At 65.5% G+C, this 15,965-nt stretch overlaps 1 protein-coding gene across 1 annotated transcript; it reads right to left on the reverse strand.

The window, feature by feature from the left end:
• Positions 1-445: 445 nt before the first annotated feature.
• Positions 446-15,055, reverse strand: MAG (myelin associated glycoprotein). The gene is given in 12 exon segments (XM_075080386.1): positions 446-599; positions 602-692; positions 1,137-1,224; positions 1,895-1,991; positions 2,912-3,179; positions 3,181-3,215; positions 5,795-6,055; positions 7,059-7,319; positions 7,420-7,716; positions 9,068-9,436; positions 11,194-11,262; positions 15,006-15,055. Coding segments are annotated over 11 exon segments (1,881 nt in total). The 5' UTR covers positions 11,255-11,262; positions 15,006-15,055; the 3' UTR covers positions 446-546.
• Between the last annotated feature and the right edge of the window lie 910 nt (positions 15,056-15,965).

Genomic DNA, 15,965 nt, shown 5'->3' on the forward strand with positions numbered 1-15,965 from the left:
GGCAATAAATAATTATGGGGCGGGGCCCGCCTGGAGGGGTGGGGCCAAGGGCGGGGCTTCCTGTCCATGCCCAATGGCTGGGGCGGAGCCTAGGGGGTGGTGGGCGGAGCCTAGACCTCAGTGGGAGGTGCCTATGCTGAGGTGGGTGGAGCCTAGGGTGTGGTGGGTGGAGCTAGACAGCAGTAGGTGGAGCCTAAGCAGCAGTGGGTGGAGCCAGCCACAATGGGCGGAGCCTCTTGTCACCAGGCGGAGCAACTGGTGGGGCGTGTCTGTGTGGGTGGAGCAGTGGGCGTGGCAGGTCCCTCACTGGGCGGATCCCACAGTGGGCGTGGCCAGCAGATGGGGGCGTGTCAAATCGCCGGGTGGGTGTGGCTTTACACCCGATGGGCGTGTCCAGAGCCCAGTGGGTGGAGCCTGAAGCCTCAACAAGCCAGGGAGGGCGGGTCCCATCGAGGGGGCGTGTCCAGGAGGGGGGTGGGTGGAACCAGGAGGTGGTGGGCGTGTCCGGGGCATCGGTGGGCGTGTCCAGGGAGGAGGAGGGCGGGGTCACTTGACACGGATCTCAGCGTATTCGGGGGGTTCTTCGGGGGGGCCCCGGCCGGTTTGGGGGGAGGGGCCGGTTCCGGGGGGGCTGCCGGCCCCTCCCCCACCCCCAGCGCCCACCGGCCCACGGCCCCCCGCAGCCAGCGGGCCTGGGGACACCGGCAGGGCACCGTCACCCCCGCGCCCCGACAGCCCCCCGGGGGACCCCAAAACCCCTCTGGGACCCCCACATCCGCCCATGTCCCCCCAACGCCCCCCCCCAAATGTCCCCCCATGATCCCCCAAAGTCCCTCAGTGACCCCCCATCTCCCCCAATATCCCCCTGTCCCCCAGCGCCCCCCAAATGTCCCCCCATGGTCCCCCAAATTCCCTCCGTGACCCCCCCATGTCCCCCAATATCCCCCTGTCCCCCAGCGCCCCCCAAATGTCCCCCCATGACCCCCCAAAATCCCGCCATGACCCTCATGTTCCCCCAATATCCCCCAAAGTCCCTCAATGCCCCCATGACCCCCCCAAAATCCCTCTGTGACCCCCAAGTCCACCCAATATCCCCTAAGTTCCCCCAATGTCCCCCCCCACTCCCCCCCCCATACCTGCAGTGGGCGGAGCTCAGGGTCGGGGTCCCCCCCCTGCCCGGGTGGGGGCGGCACCGGGGTCACCTCGGGGCTTCCCGTCGCCTTCCTAGGTGGGGTCGGGGGTCAGGGGTCACGCCCTGACCTCTGACCCCATCCTGGCCCCACCCACTCCCTTGCCCCGCCCCTCCCCCGGCCGTGCATCAGTTTCCCCCGACCCAACCCACCGTGAGGGGGCGTGGCCAATCCCTGGGGGGTGGGCGTGGTATCACTGAGGGGCGTGGCACACAAAGAGGTGTGGTCTAGAAGGGCGTGGTCTCCTCGGGAGGGCGTGGCCTCCCCATTGGGCGTGTCCTCCCCAGGGACGTGGCCTCGCCAAGGGGTTTGGACCTCTTGGGACATCTGTAGGGGCGTGGCCACCGAAGGGGCGTGGCCTCCCACCAGGGGTGGTCCCCATAGAGGGCGTGGTCTTCCCAGATGGGCGTGGCCTCATCAAGGGGCGTGGCCTGTCCTGAGATGCGACTGGGGGGTGGGGTGGGGTGGGGTTGCCCCTTTTGGGCCTCCCCAAAAGGCGTGGTCTCAATATGGGCGTGGCACTGTTGGGGCGTGGCCTCATGGGGCGTGGTCTCATGGGGTGTGGTCTCCCAGGGGCGTGGTGGGGAGGGGCGGGGTAATGCATATTCCCTTCCCATGGGTGGGGTCCCCCCGTGGGCGTGGCCCCCCGTGGGCGTGGCCCCCCTCCCGCCGGTGGGCGGGGCCAGCCCGGGGGCGTGTCTCACTTGCGACGGCTCTGGCTGAGGTAGCAGACGAGGGCGATGACGATGGCGAAGGCCACGACGGCCCCGACCGGCCCCACCTTGGCCCAAACCAGCCCCCCTGGGAGGGGGGAGGGGCAAAGAGGGGTCATGGGGGGGTTAACAACCCCCCCCCGGGGGTCATAACCCCTCCCCCACCGCAGCAACAACCCCTCCCCCACCGCGGGAATGCACCCCGGGAAATTCCCACGCCCCCCCATAGGGGCTGTAGGGGGAGTTTGGGGGGGCAAATATCACCCGGGAGGGGGGGAAATACCCTGGGGGGGGCAAATAAAAGAGTGGGGGGCAGTTTCATCCCCCCCCCCCCCAATCTTGGGCATGGCAATTGCTGGCAGGGATTTCTCGCAACCCCCCCCCAAATAAGGGTTGGGGGGGAGTTTTGGGGGGGCAAATAAATTCAGGGGGGGCAAATATCACCTTGTGGGGGAGAAATACCCCCTGGGGGGGCAAATATCATCCGGGGGGCAAATAATCCCGAGGGGGGGAAATGGGTGAGGGGGATTATAACCCCTCCCCTGGGGGCTGAATGAGGCGTGGGAATGGCCAGCAGGAATTTCCCACACCCCCTTCCCCCCCCCCCCACCCCCAAAGTCACTGGGGGGGGGTGTATGACACTGGGTGACACCCGGATGGGTGACAAGGTGACAGGCGGTTCCCGATGGGATTTGGGGTGACTTCCCCCACCCCCCATGAGTGTGTGTGGGTCAATGGGGGTGTGGGAAAATGCCGGCAATAATTCCCACACCCCCCAACTGTCCCCCCAGGGGGTGTCACTGGGTGACGGTGACAAGCAACGGTGACACCCAGGTGGGTGACAAGGTGACAGTCGGCTCCTGATGGGATTTGGGGTGATTCCTCCCCCACGGGGATCAATGGGGGTGTGGGAAAATGCCGGCATTAATTCCCACACCCCCCAACTGTCCCCCCAGGGGGTGTCACCGGGTGACGGTGACAAGTGACGGTGACGTTCCGGTGACTTACCGGGATGATGGAAGCGCAGTTGTTGCCTGACGCTGCCGTGGGGGTTGTGGGCGGAGCAAAGCACGGCCAATCGGGGGTCGAGGGTCCCCCGAAGCGTGAGGATCCCGGTGACGGTGACGACCCCCCCCGTCCCCCGTCCCGGCGTGGTGACGGTGTAATCGCGGTGACCCTCGGTGACGGTGACGTTACGGGACGGTAGGTCAAAGGTCACGGCCGGTTCGGGGATGGCGGAGGCCGAACAGACGCAACGTGCCCCATCCCCCCCCCGGGGTGCAGCGGGAATCGGGGAGAAGGATGGGGGGGACTGTGGGGGGGGGGGGGGGGGGGGGGGGGGGTGGGGGACACCCCAACATGTCACCAGGGGACCCAGGGGTTGGGGGGACCCCCCCATAACACACCTGGGACACCAAAAGCACATCCAAGACCGACAATAACCCCCTCTGACACCCCAATACCCTGCTCAGACACCCCAATATCCCCCCAACACCCCCCTTAGACACCCCAAAATACCCCCCTTAGGGACCCCAATAACACCTTAGGGACCCCAATAACCCCATTGATCCCCCAATACCCCCCTTAGACACCCCAAATACCCCCCATAACACTCTAATACTCCCCTTAGACACCCCAATATCAACCTAGGGACCCCAATAACCCCATTAATCCCCCCAATACTGTCCCAATACCCCCTTAGACACCCCAATACCCCCCTTAGACACCCCAATAACAACTTAGGGGACCCCAATAACCCCATTGATCCCCCCAATGCCCCCCTTAGACACCCCATTAACAACTTAGGGGCCCCAATAACCCCATTAATCCCCCCAATTCTGCCCAATACCCCCTTAGACACCCCAAATACCCTCTTAGACACCCAATAACCCCATTGATGCCCCAATACTGCCCCAATACCCCTCTTAGCTACCCCAAATACCCCCTTAGACACCCCAATAACCCCATTGATCCCCCAATACTGCCCCAAATACCCCCTTAGACACCCCAATAACCCCATTGATCCCCCCAATACTGCCCAATACCCCCTTAGACACCCCAAATACCCCCTTAGACATAACCCCATTGATCCCCCCAATACTGCCCCAATACCCCCTTTAGACACCCCAATAACCCCATTGATCCCCCAATACTGCCCCAATACCCCCCTTAGACAACCCAAATACCCCCTTAGACACCCCAATAACAACTTAGGGGCCCCAATAACCCCATTGATCCCCCCAATACTGCCCAATACCCCCGTTAGACACCCCAAATACCCCCTTAGACACCCCAATAACAACTTAGGGGCCCCAATAACCCCATTGATCCCCCCAATACTGCCCAATACCCCCGTTAGACACCCCAAATACCCCCTTAGACACCCCAATAACAGCCTAGGGACCCCAATAACCCCATTAATCCCCCCAATACTGCCCCAATACCCCCTTAGACACCCAATAACCCCATTGATCCCCCAATACTGCCCCAATACCCCTCTTAGCTACCCCAAATACCCCTTTAGACACCCCAATAACCCCATTGATCCCCCAATACTGCCCCAAATACCCCCTTAGACACCCCAATAACCCCATTGATCCCCCAATACTGCCCCAATACCCCTCTTAGCTACCCCAAATACCCCCTTAGACACCCCAATAACAACTTAGGGGCCCCAATAACCCCATTGATCCCCCCAATACTGCCCAATACCCCCGTTAGACACCCCAAATACCCCCTTAGACACCCCAATAACAACTTAGGGGCCCCAATAACCCCATTGATCCCCCCAATACTGCCCAATACCCCCGTTAGACACCCCAAATACCCCCTTAGACACCCCAATAACAGCCTAGGGACCCCAATAACCCCATTAATCCCCCCAATACTGCCCAATACCCCCGTTAGACACCCCAAATACCCCCTTAGACACCCCAATAACAGCCTAGGGACCCCAATAACCCCATTAATCCCCCCAATACTGCCCCAATACCCCCTTAGACACCCCAATACCCCCTTAGACACCCCAATAACAACTTAGGGACCCCAATAACCCCATTGATCCCCCCAATGCCCCCCTTAGACACCCCATTAACAACTTAGGGGCCCCAATAACCCCATTAATCCCCCCAATTCTGCCCCAATACCCCCCTTAGACACCCCAAATACCCTCTTAGACACCCAATAACCCCATTGATCCCCCAATACTGCCCCAATACCCCTCTTAGCTACCCCAAATACCCCTTTAGACACCCCAATAACCCCATTGATCCCCCAATACTGCCCCAAATACCCCCTTAGACACCCCAATAACCCCATTGATCCCCCCAATACTGCCCCAATACCCCCTTAGACACCCCAAATACCCCCTTAGACACCCCAATAACCCCATTGATCCCCCCAATACTGCCCCAATACCCCCTTTAGACACCCCAATAACCCCATTGATCCCCCAATACTGCCCCAATACCCCCCTTAGACAACCCAAATACCCCCTTAGACACCCCAATAACAACTTAGGGGCCCCAATAACCCCATTGATCCCCCAATACTGCCCAATACCCCCGTTAGACACCCCAAATACCCCCTTAGACACCCCAATAACAACTTAGGGGCCCCAATAACCCCATTGATCCCCCCAATACTGCCCAATACCCCCGTTAGACACCCCAAATACCCCCTTAGACACCCCAATAACAGCCTAGGGACCCCAATAACCCCATTAATCCCCCCAATACTGCCCCAATACCCCCTTAGGCACCCCAGTAACCCCACTGATCCCCCCAATACTGCCCCAATACCCCCCTTAGACACCCCAATAACAACGTAGGGACCCCCAATAACCCTCCCCGGCCCCTGCCCCCACCCCCCACCCCCCCCCCCAAAACTCACACTCGACGGTGAGGTTGAAGGGGAGGCTGCTCTCCCCGTGCTGGTTCTCGGCGCGGCACAGGTATTCGCCGGCATCCTCCGGTCTGGCGGCTGCCAAGGTCATGGTCACCTGGGGTTCGTAGACGGCGGCGGCCACCACCCGGCGTCCCCGTGTCACCGTCACGATGGGCGCGGGGTGACTGGCGGCACCACACGTCACCGTCACCGGGTCCCCCGCCACCACCCAGAGCGAGCCGTTGAGGACGGGTGAACGTGGGGCGTCTGGAAAAGGTGGGGGGGGGGAAGGGGGTGAGGGGGGGACTGGGGGTTTGGGGGGGCACGGGGGGTTTGGGGGGGCATAGGGGGGTTTGGGGGGGCACAGGGGGGTTGGCAGGACCCAGTAGGGACCCTCCCAGGGGACCCAGGAATGAGCCCAGAATAGACCCAGGAGTGGCCCCCCCTCAGAGGGCACCCAGGTGTACCCCAAAAAAGGACACCCAGGAGCGCCCCTAAGAAGGGGTCCCCCTAAAAAAGGACACCCAGGAGTGCCCCCAAGAAGGGGTCCCCCCAAATAGGGGACCCAGGAATGCCCCCAAGAAGGGGTCCCCCCAAAAAGGGGACCCAGTAATGCCCCTGAGAAGGGGTCCCCCCAAAAAAAGGGTACCCAGGAGTTCCTCTAAGAAGGGGTCCCCCAAAAAGGGACCCAGGTGTGCCCCAAGAAGGGGTCCCCCAAAAAAGGACACCCAGGAGTGCCCCCAAGAAGGGGACCCAGTAATGCCCCTGAGAAGGGGTCCCCCCAAAAAAAGGGTACCCAGGAGTGCCCCTAAGAAGGGGTCCCCCAAAAAAGGACACCCAGGAGTTCCTTTAAGAAGGGGTCCCCCCATAAAGGACACCCAGGAGTGTCCCCAAGAAGAGGTCCCCCCAAAAAGGACACCCAGGAGCGCCCCCAAGAAGGGGTCCCCCCAAAAAAGGGTACCCAGGAGTTCCTCTAAGAAGGGGTCCCCCAAAAAAGGACACCCAGGAGTGCCCCCAAGAAGGGGTCCCCCCAAATAGGGGTACCCAGGAGTTCCTCTAAGAAGGGGTCCCCCAAAAAAGGACACCCAGGAGCGCCCCCAAGAAGGGGTCCCCCAAAAAAGGGACCCAGGAGCGCCCCCAAGAAGGGGTCCCCCCAAAAAAGGGTACCCAGGAGTTCCTCTAAGAAGGGGTCCCCCCAAAAAGGACACCCAGGAGCGCCCCCAAGAAGGGGAACCCGGTGTCCGCCCCCCGTCCCCCCGCGGGTCCTCACAAGCCACGTGAAGCTGAAGGCTCCGGTTGTGGCGGCCGTGCCGGTTCTCGGCCACGCAGCTGTAGGTACCGGCGTCATCCGGCTCCACCCGGGGTAAAACCAAGCGGAGACTGGTTGAAACCGGTTCTTCCCGTAACACCGTGACCCCCCGAAACCAGGAGAGTAACGGGGGCGGCCGCCCCTCGGCTTCGCACCCCAGGTCCACCTGGGTCCCTTCCACCGCTTCGCCCGGACCTGAGACCTCCAGCACCCGTGGCTCGTCTGGGGGTGGGGGGGAGACGGCGGGGTTAAAGTGGGTGGGGGGGGATCTGGGGGTCCCCAAAGCACCCAGACCCCCCCCACACACACACATCCAACTTACACTGAACATCGAGGGCGACGGCGGCTTCGAAAGCCAAGGTGCTGTTGGCGAAGGCGACCCGACACGCCAAGCGGCGGCCGCCGTCTTCTCGGCGGGGTCGAAACCGTAGCAGGGCTAAAACGGTGCCGGCGCCGGCCGCGTCCTCCCGTAATTCCCGCTCGGAAGCTTCCGGAAGCTCCGCGGTCCCTTCCCAACGCACCCGGGGTTGGAGCTGGGGGCAGTTATCGGGGACGCGGCATCGGATTTCTACCTCTTCTCCTGCCACCAGCTCGGGGGGAACCTCCAGTACTGGTTCCTCTGGGAGAAGGGAGAGGAGGTCCGGGATTGGGACCCCCCATATTGGGTCTGGGGACCCAGAGAATCAGGATTGGGACCCCCCATATTGGGTCTGGGGTCCCAGTGGTTCAGGATTGGGACCCCCCATATTGGGTCTGGGGTCCCAGAGGATCAGGATTGGGACCCCCCATATTGAGTCTGGGGACCCAGAGGACCAGGATTGGGACCCCCCCATATTGGGTCTGGGGACCCAGAGGATCAGGATTGGGACCCCCCCATATTGGGTCTGGGGACCCAGAGGATCAGGATTGGGACCCCCACTATTGGGTCTGGGGACCCAGAGGATCAGGATTGGGACCCCCCCCATATTGGGTCTGGGGACCCAGAGGATCAGGATTGGGACCCCCCCCATATTGGGTCTGGGGACCCAGAGAATCAGGATTGGGACCCCCCATATTGGGTCTGGGGTCGCAGTGGTTCAGGATTGGGACCCCCCCATATTGGGTCTGGGGACCCAGAGGATCAGGATTGGGACCCCCCCATATTGGGTCTGGGGACCCAGAGGATCAGGATTGGGACCCCCCATATTGGGTCTGGGGTCGCAGTGGTTCAGGATTGGGACCCCCCCATATTGGGTCTGGGGACCCAGTGGTTCAGGATTGGGACCCCCCCATATTGGGTCTGGGGACCCAGAGGACCAGGATTGGGACCCCCCGTATTGGGTCTGGGGACCCAGAGGATCAGGATTGGGACCCCCCCCATATTGGGTCTGGGGTCCCAGTGGTTCAGGATTGGGACCCCCCCATATTGGGTCTGGGGACCCAGAGGACCAGGATTGGGACCCCCCGTATTGGGTCTGGGGTCCCAGGCATCTGAGCCCCCTCCCCCCAAGGGAACCCAGGCCTCCCACCCCCCTCAAATGGGGTCCCAGGTGTCTGAGCCCCCTCCCCCCAGGGAACCCAGGCATCCCACCCCCCTCAAATGGGGTCCCAGGTGTCTGAGCCCCCTCCCCCCAGGGAACCCAGGCCTCCCACCCCCCTCAAATGGGGTCCCAGGTGTCTGAGCCCCCTCCCCCCAGGGAACCCAGGCCTCCCACCCCCCTCAAATGGGGTCCCAGGTGTCTGAGCCCCCTCCCCCCAGGGAACCCAGGCATCCCACCCCCCTCAAATGGGGTCCCAGGTGTCTGAGCCCCCTCCCCCCAGGGAACCCAGGCCTCCCACCCCCCTCAAATGGGGTCCCAGGTGTCTGAGCCCCCTCCCCCAAGGGAACCCAGGCCTCCCACCCCCCTCAAACAGGGTCTGAGCCCCCTCCCCCCAGGGAACCCAGGCCTCCCACCCCCCTCAAACAGGGTCTGAGCCCCCTCCGAACTCACCCAACACCTCCAACGTCGTATGTTCGGAGAAGCTGTACTGATTATAACCCCCTAAATCACCCCGAAAATAATATTTCCCGGCTAATTCGGGGCTGAGGGGTCCCAAGAGGAGGGAACAGTCCCGGACGCCGGGGTCTCCCACCAGCCTGGCTCGCCCCGTGAAGCTCTCGTGGACGGCTCCTGCCCTCGACCGAGCCACCACGGGGGGATAATTTTTGGGGTAAGGGCTCCCGAAATACCACAAGCCGTGAACGGTGGCCGGACGTAATTCTTCTGGGTAGCCGAAACGGCACGGGACGGCCACGCAGGTCCCCGAGAGCCCGGCTACCGCCGGGGGCATCCAGGCGGCCCAGGGGCCCCCCGACGTCCCTGGGGGGTGGGGGGACGGGGTAGGGGGACACACAGCCACTGTCAGACGGGACAGCCCCGCGACCGGGGTCCCATAGCGGGGCGCTGAGCATCCCTGGGGTCCCATAACGGGGCACTGAGCATCCCTGGGGTCTCATAATGGGGCGCTGAGGATCCCTGGGGGTCCCATAACGGGGCGCTGAGCATCCCGGGGGTCCCATAACAGGGCGCTGAGTATCCCTGGGGTCCCATAACGGGGCGCTGAGGATCCCTGGGGGTCCCATAACGGGGCGCTGAGCATCCCTGGGGTCTCATAATGGGGCGCTGAGTATCCCGGGGGTCCCATAACGGGGCGCTGAGTATCCCGGGGGTCCCATAATGGGGCGCTGAGCATCCCGGGGGTCCCATAACGGGGTGCTGAGCATCCCTGGGGTCCCATAACGGGGCGCTGAGCATCCCGGGGGTCCCATAATGGGGTGCTGAGCATCCCTGGGGGTCCCATAACGGGGCGCTGAGCATCCCGGGGGTCCCATAACGGGGCGCTGAGCATCCTTGGGGGTCCCATAACGGGGCGCTGAGTATCCCGGGGGTCCCATAATGGGGCGCTGAGCATCCCGGGGGTCCCATAATGGGGTGCTGAGCATCCCTGGGGGTCCCATAATGGGGCGCTGAGTATCCCTGGGGTCCCATAACGGGGCGCTGAGCATCCCGGGGGTCCCATAACGGGGCGCTGAGTATCCCGGGGGTCCCATAATGGGGTGCTGAGCATCCCTGGGGTCCCATAACGGGGCGCTGAGTATCCCGGGGGTCTCATAACGGGGCGCTGAGGATCCCTGGGGGTCCCATAACGGGGCACTGAGCATCCCGGGGGTCCCATAACGGGGCGCTGAGCATCCCGGGGGTCCCATAATGGGGTGCTGAGTATCCCTGGGGTCCCATAATGGGGTGCTGAGCATCCCTGGGGTCCCATAATGGGGTGCTGAGCATCCCTGGGGGTCCCATAATGGGGCGCTGAGCATCCCGGGGGTCCCATAACGGGGCGCTGAGTATCCCGGGGGTCCCATAATGGGGTGCTGAGCATCCCTGGGGTCCCATAACGGGGCGCTGAGTATCCCGGGGGTCTCATAACGGGGCGCTGAGGATCCCTGGGGGTCCCATAACGGGGCACTGAGCATCCCGGGGGTCCCATAACGGGGCGCTGAGCATCCCGGGGGTCCCATAATGGGGTGCTGAGTATCCCTGGGGTCCCATAATGGGGCGCTGAGCATCCCTGGGGTCCCATAACGGGGCGCTGAGCATCCCGGGGGTCCCATAACGGGGGGCTGAGCATCCCTGGGGGTCCCATAACGGGGGGCTGAGCATCCCGGGGGTCCCATAATGGGGTGCTGAGCATCCCTGGGGGTCCCATAACGGGGGGCTGAGCATCCCTGGGGGTCCCATAACGGGGCGCTGAGCATCCCGGGGGTCCCATAACGGGGCGCTGAGCATCCCTGGGGGTCCCATAACGGGGGGCTGAGTATCCCGGGGGTCCCATAACGGGGGGCTGAGCATCCCTGGGGGTCCCATAACGGGGCGCTGAGGGTCTATTGGGCCTGGTAACGGGGTTCGGGGTGTCCCCTGGGGCTGATAACGGGGTCCTGGCTCCGTAATAATGGGGTCCTCCCAGTTCCCCCCAGTCTCCCCCAGCCCCCTCCCAATCCTCCCAGTCCCTCCCAGCCCCCCCCAGCCCCTCCCAGCCCCTCCCAGCCCCCCCCAGCCCCTCCCAGTGCTCCCAGTACCTGGGGGTAGGGGCAGCAGCAGCAGCAGGGCGGTGGGGAGGGCGGCGGCCACCGGCCTCATGGCAGGGGCTGGGGGACACAGAGGGTGACCCCAGTGTCCCCTCCCCGTGTCCCCAGTATCCCCTCCCAGTGTCCCCCTCCCAGTGTCCCCCAGTGTCCCCAACATCCCCTCCCAGTGCCCCCTCCCAGTGTCCCCCAGTGTCCCCAACATCCCCTCCCGGTGCCCCCTCCCAGTGTCCCCCAGTGTCCCCAACATCCCCTCCCAGTGCCCCCTCCCAGTGTCCCCCAGTGTCCCCAACATCCCCTCCTGGTGCCCCCTCCCAGTGTCCCCCAGTGTCCCCAACATCCCCTCCCAGTATCCCCCTCCCAGTGTCCCCCAGTGTCCCCAACATCCCCTCCTGGTGCCCCCTCCCAGTGTCCCCCAGTGTCCCCAACATCCCCTCCTGGTGCCCCCTCCCAGTGTCCCCCAGTGTCCCCAACATCCCCTCCCGGTGCCCCCTCCCAGTGTCCCCCAGTGTCCCCAACATCCCCTCCCAGTGTCCCCCTGACAGTGTCCCCCCCCGTCCCCAGTGTCCCCCATGTCTCCAGTGTCCCCAGTGTCCTCTCCCAGTGTCCCCCAGTGTCCCCCTGGTCCCTGTCCCCCTCTTATCCCCATTGTCCCCATGGTCCCCAGTGTCCCCCATTGTCCCCTGCTGTCCCCATTGTCCCCCTTCAACCCTCTCCTGCCTTGTCCCCAGTGTCCCCAGTGTCCCCCCAGTGTCCCCCTGTGTCCCCTTGCCCCATCCCCCCACTGTCCCCAGTGTCCCCTGTCCCTCTCCCCCTCCCATCACTGCCCCCCACTGTCCCCAGTGTCCCCACTGTCCCCTTGTCCCTGTCCCCACTGTCCCCAGTGTCCCCCCACTCCTCAGTGCCCCCAGTGCCCCCCTCATCCCTGTCCCCCCACTGTCCCCTATTGGCCCAGTGTCCCCAGTGTCCCCTTGGCCCAGTGTCCCCTATCGTCCCTGTCCCCCCAGTGTCCCCAGTGTCCCCAGTGTCCCCCCATTGTCCCCAGTGTCCCCAGTGTCCCCTATCGTCCCTGTCCCCCCAGTGTCCCCAGTGTCCCCAGTGTCCCCCCATTGTCCCCACTGTCCCCAGTGTCCCCTATCGTCCCTGTCCCCCCTGTCCCCCCTGTCCCCCCAGTGTCCCCCCATTGTCCCCACTGTCCCCAGTGTCCCCTATCGTCCCTGTCCCCCCAGTGTCCCCAGTGTCCCCCACTGTCCCCTATTGGCCCAGTGCCCCCAGTGTCCCCTTGGCCCAGTGTCCCCAATCATCCCTGTCCCCCCCTTGTCCCCAGTGTCCCCAGTGTCCCCCCATTGTCCCCAGTGTCCCCAGTGTCCCCTTGTCCCTGCCCCCCACTGTCCCCAGTGTCCCCTATCATCCCTGTCCCCCCCTTGTCCCCAGTGTCCCCAGTGTCCATTTGTCCCTGTCCCCCCACTGTCCCCAGTGTCCCCTATCATCCCTGTCCCCCCAGTGTCCCCTATCGTCCCTGTCCCCCCAGTGTCCCCCCAGTGTCCCCCACTGTCCCCTTGGCCCAGTGTCCCCAGTGTCCCCAGTGTCCCCCCAGTGTCCCCCACTGTCCCCTTGCCCCATCCCCCCACTGTCCCCAGTGTCCCCTATTGGCCCAGTGTCCCCAGTGTCCCCAGTGCCCCCCCCTTGTCCCCAGTGTCCCCTATTGTCCCCCACTGTCCCCATTGTCCCCTGTCCCTCTCCCCCTCCCATCACTGTCCCCCATTGTCCCCATTGTCCCCAGCGCCTGACGGTCCCAGGCGGTGCCGGGGGACGGGTGACAACACCAAGCACGGCCCCCCCCCCATCCCCCCATCCCCCCGGACGCCTGGGGCCCCCCCCCCGGACGCCTGGGCCCCCCCCCGGACGCCTGGGGCCCCCCCCGGACGCCTGGGGCCCCCCCACGCTGCCATCGGACGAATTCCTGACGCGCCGGTGTCACCCCCACGTCCCGAGGGGACAAAGGGACCCTCTGTGTGTGTCCCCCACCCCCACCCCCGGATGCCTGGGTCCCCCCTCGAACGCCTGGGTCCCCCCCCGGACTCCTGGGGTGTCCCCCCCCCCCGGACTCCTGGGTCCCCCATGGTACACACAGGCCCCATTGAACCCCGCCAGGGTGGGGGGTCCCAAGAATTCGGGGAGGGGTCCCAGGCGTTTGGGGGGGACCCAGGCGTTTGGGGGGGACCCAGGCGTTTGGGGGGACCCCGGTTTTTTGGGGGGGACCCAGGCATTTGGGGGGGAACCCAAGCATTTGGGGGGAGATGCAGGCATTTGGGGGGGAACCAGGCATTTGGGGGGGACCCAGGCGTTCAGGGGGGACCCAGGCATTTGGGGGGGGACCCAGGCATTTGGGGGGGACCCAGGCGTTCAGGGGGGACCCAGGCATTTGGGGGGGGACCCAGGCGTTCGGGGGGGACCCAGGCATTTGGGGGGCCCCCAGTGTTTGGGGGGGATGACCCAGGTTTTTAGGGGCGACCCAAGCATTTGGGGGGGAGATGCAGGCATTTGGGGGGGAGCCAGGCATCCAGAGGGACCCACATATTTGGGGGGGGCCCAGGCGTTTGGGACGGGACCCAGGCATTTGTGGGGGGACCCAGGTATTTGGGGGGGCCAGGATTTCGGGGGGGGACCCTGATGTCTGGGAGGGGTCCCAGGTGTCCGGGGGGACACAGGCTTTTGGGGGGGATCCAGGCATCTGGGGGGGTCCCAGTTGTCTTGGGGGGGGGACACCCAGGCATTTGCGGGGTACACAGGCCCCCTTGGTGGGGGGCCACCTTGACACCTGGGTGCCCAGGGGGTAGTGGGTGGGGGTGGGGTGTGGGGGGGGCCCCGGACCCCTGGGTGCCCAGGGGGCAGTGGGGGGGGATGTAGGGGAGCCCCAGACCCCTGGGTCCCCAGAGGGCAGTGGGTGGGTGGGGGACCCCGGACCCCCGGATCCCCAGGGGGCAGTGGGTGGGGATGTGGGGGGTCCCGGACCCCTGGGTCCCCAGGGGGCAGCGGGGGGGGGGTGTGTGTGTGTGGGATCCCTGTCCCCAGGGGGCAGTGGGTGGGGATGTGGGGGGTCCCGGACCCCTGGGTCCCCAGGGGGCAGCGGGTGGGGGGGGTGTGTGTGGGACCCCCGTCCCCAGAGGGCAGTGGGTGGGGATGTGGGGGGTCCCGGACCCCTGGGTCCCCAGGGGGCAGCGGGGGGGGGGGGTGTGTGTGTGGGACCCCCGTCCCCAGGGGGCAGTGGGTGGGGATGTGGGGGGTCCCGGACCCCTGGGTCCCCAGGGGGCAGCGGGTGGGGGGTGGGGGAGGGGCCCCGGACCCCTGGGTCCCCAGGGGGCAGCGGGTGGGGGGTGGGGGAGGGGCCCCGGACCCCTGGGTCCCCTCGGAGCCTGGCGGCGCCACCAAGGCCACAAGGGGACATTTGTCCCTAGGATGGAATGATGTCACCCCCTCCCCCCCCCCGGGGGGGGGGCGGGGGGGGAGAGAGAGAAGAGGGGGGGACGACACCCGGACACCTGGGTCCCCACTGTGCTACTGGGGGGCTGCTGGTCACCCCCTGAGGGGTCCCAGGCGTTCGGGTGGGTCTGGGGCTGGGGTGGGCGTGTGGGGGGGGGTCATGACCCGATGGGGACCCTTGGGGACATTTGGGGGGACCCAGGCATCTGGGGACCCACCCCAAACGCACCCCACAAGGGACCCAGGCATCCAGGGGGGTGGGGGGGACCCCCACTCCCACCCCCCACCCCATTCCATCCCCCCCCTCCCCCCCATCCACGTACCTCTGTGGGGTGGGTGCCCCGAGGAGGGACCCAGGCGTCCGGGTGGTGGTGGGGGGCCGGGAGTGAGGGTGTGGGGGGGGGACGGCCGGGAATATGTACTGGGTGGGGGTGGGGGTGGGGGGCAGGGCCACCCCAGGGTCCCGCCCGGACGCCTGGGTCCTTGGGAGACACCGCGGGCCTGTGGCACCCTTCGGCGCGGATGCCTGGGTCCCCCAAAGTGTTGGGGTCACCCCAGGACATCTGGGTCCCCCCCCGAGATGCCTGGGTCCCCCCCAAATGCTGGGGTCACCCCAGGACACCCGGATCCCCCCACAGATGCCTGGGTCCCCCCCAAATGCTGGGGTCACCCCAGGACACCCGGATCCCCCCACAGATGCCTGGGTCCCCCCCAAATGCTGGGGTCACCCCAGGACACCTGGGTCCCCCCCCAACCCTCTGTATCCTCCCTGGACGCCTGGGTCCCCCCCAAATGCTGGGGTGACCCCAGGACACCGGGGTGCCCCCCCCGGATACCTGGGTCCCCCCCAAATGCTGGGGTCACCCCAGGACACCTGGGTGCCCCCCCCGGATACCTGGGTCCCCCCCAAATGCTGGGGTCACCCCAGGACACCTGGGTGCCCCCCCCGGATACCTGGGTCCCCCCCAAATGCTGGGGTCACCCCAGGACACCTGGGTGCCCCCCCCGGATGCCTGGGTCCCCCCCAAATGCTGGGGTCACCCCAGGACACCTGGGTGCCCCCCCCCGGATACCTGGGTCCCCCCCAAATGCTGGGGTCACCCCAGGACACCTGGGTCCCCCCAAAAACACTGGGAGCAGCTGGGACCCGACCTCTGGGGTCCACCTCCCCTACCCCCCCCGCCCCAAAACCCGGTCTTAAGCCCCTCCTCCTTCTCCTGGGGCCACGCCCTCTCGCTTTTGGCCCCGCCCTCAAGCGCGGCGCAGATCGAAGCACTTCGTGG

This window comes from Phalacrocorax aristotelis, unplaced genomic scaffold, assembly GCF_949628215.1.
Source record: "Phalacrocorax aristotelis unplaced genomic scaffold, bGulAri2.1 scaffold_276, whole genome shotgun sequence".
NCBI classification, from domain to species: Eukaryota; Metazoa; Chordata; class Aves; order Suliformes; family Phalacrocoracidae; genus Phalacrocorax; species Phalacrocorax aristotelis.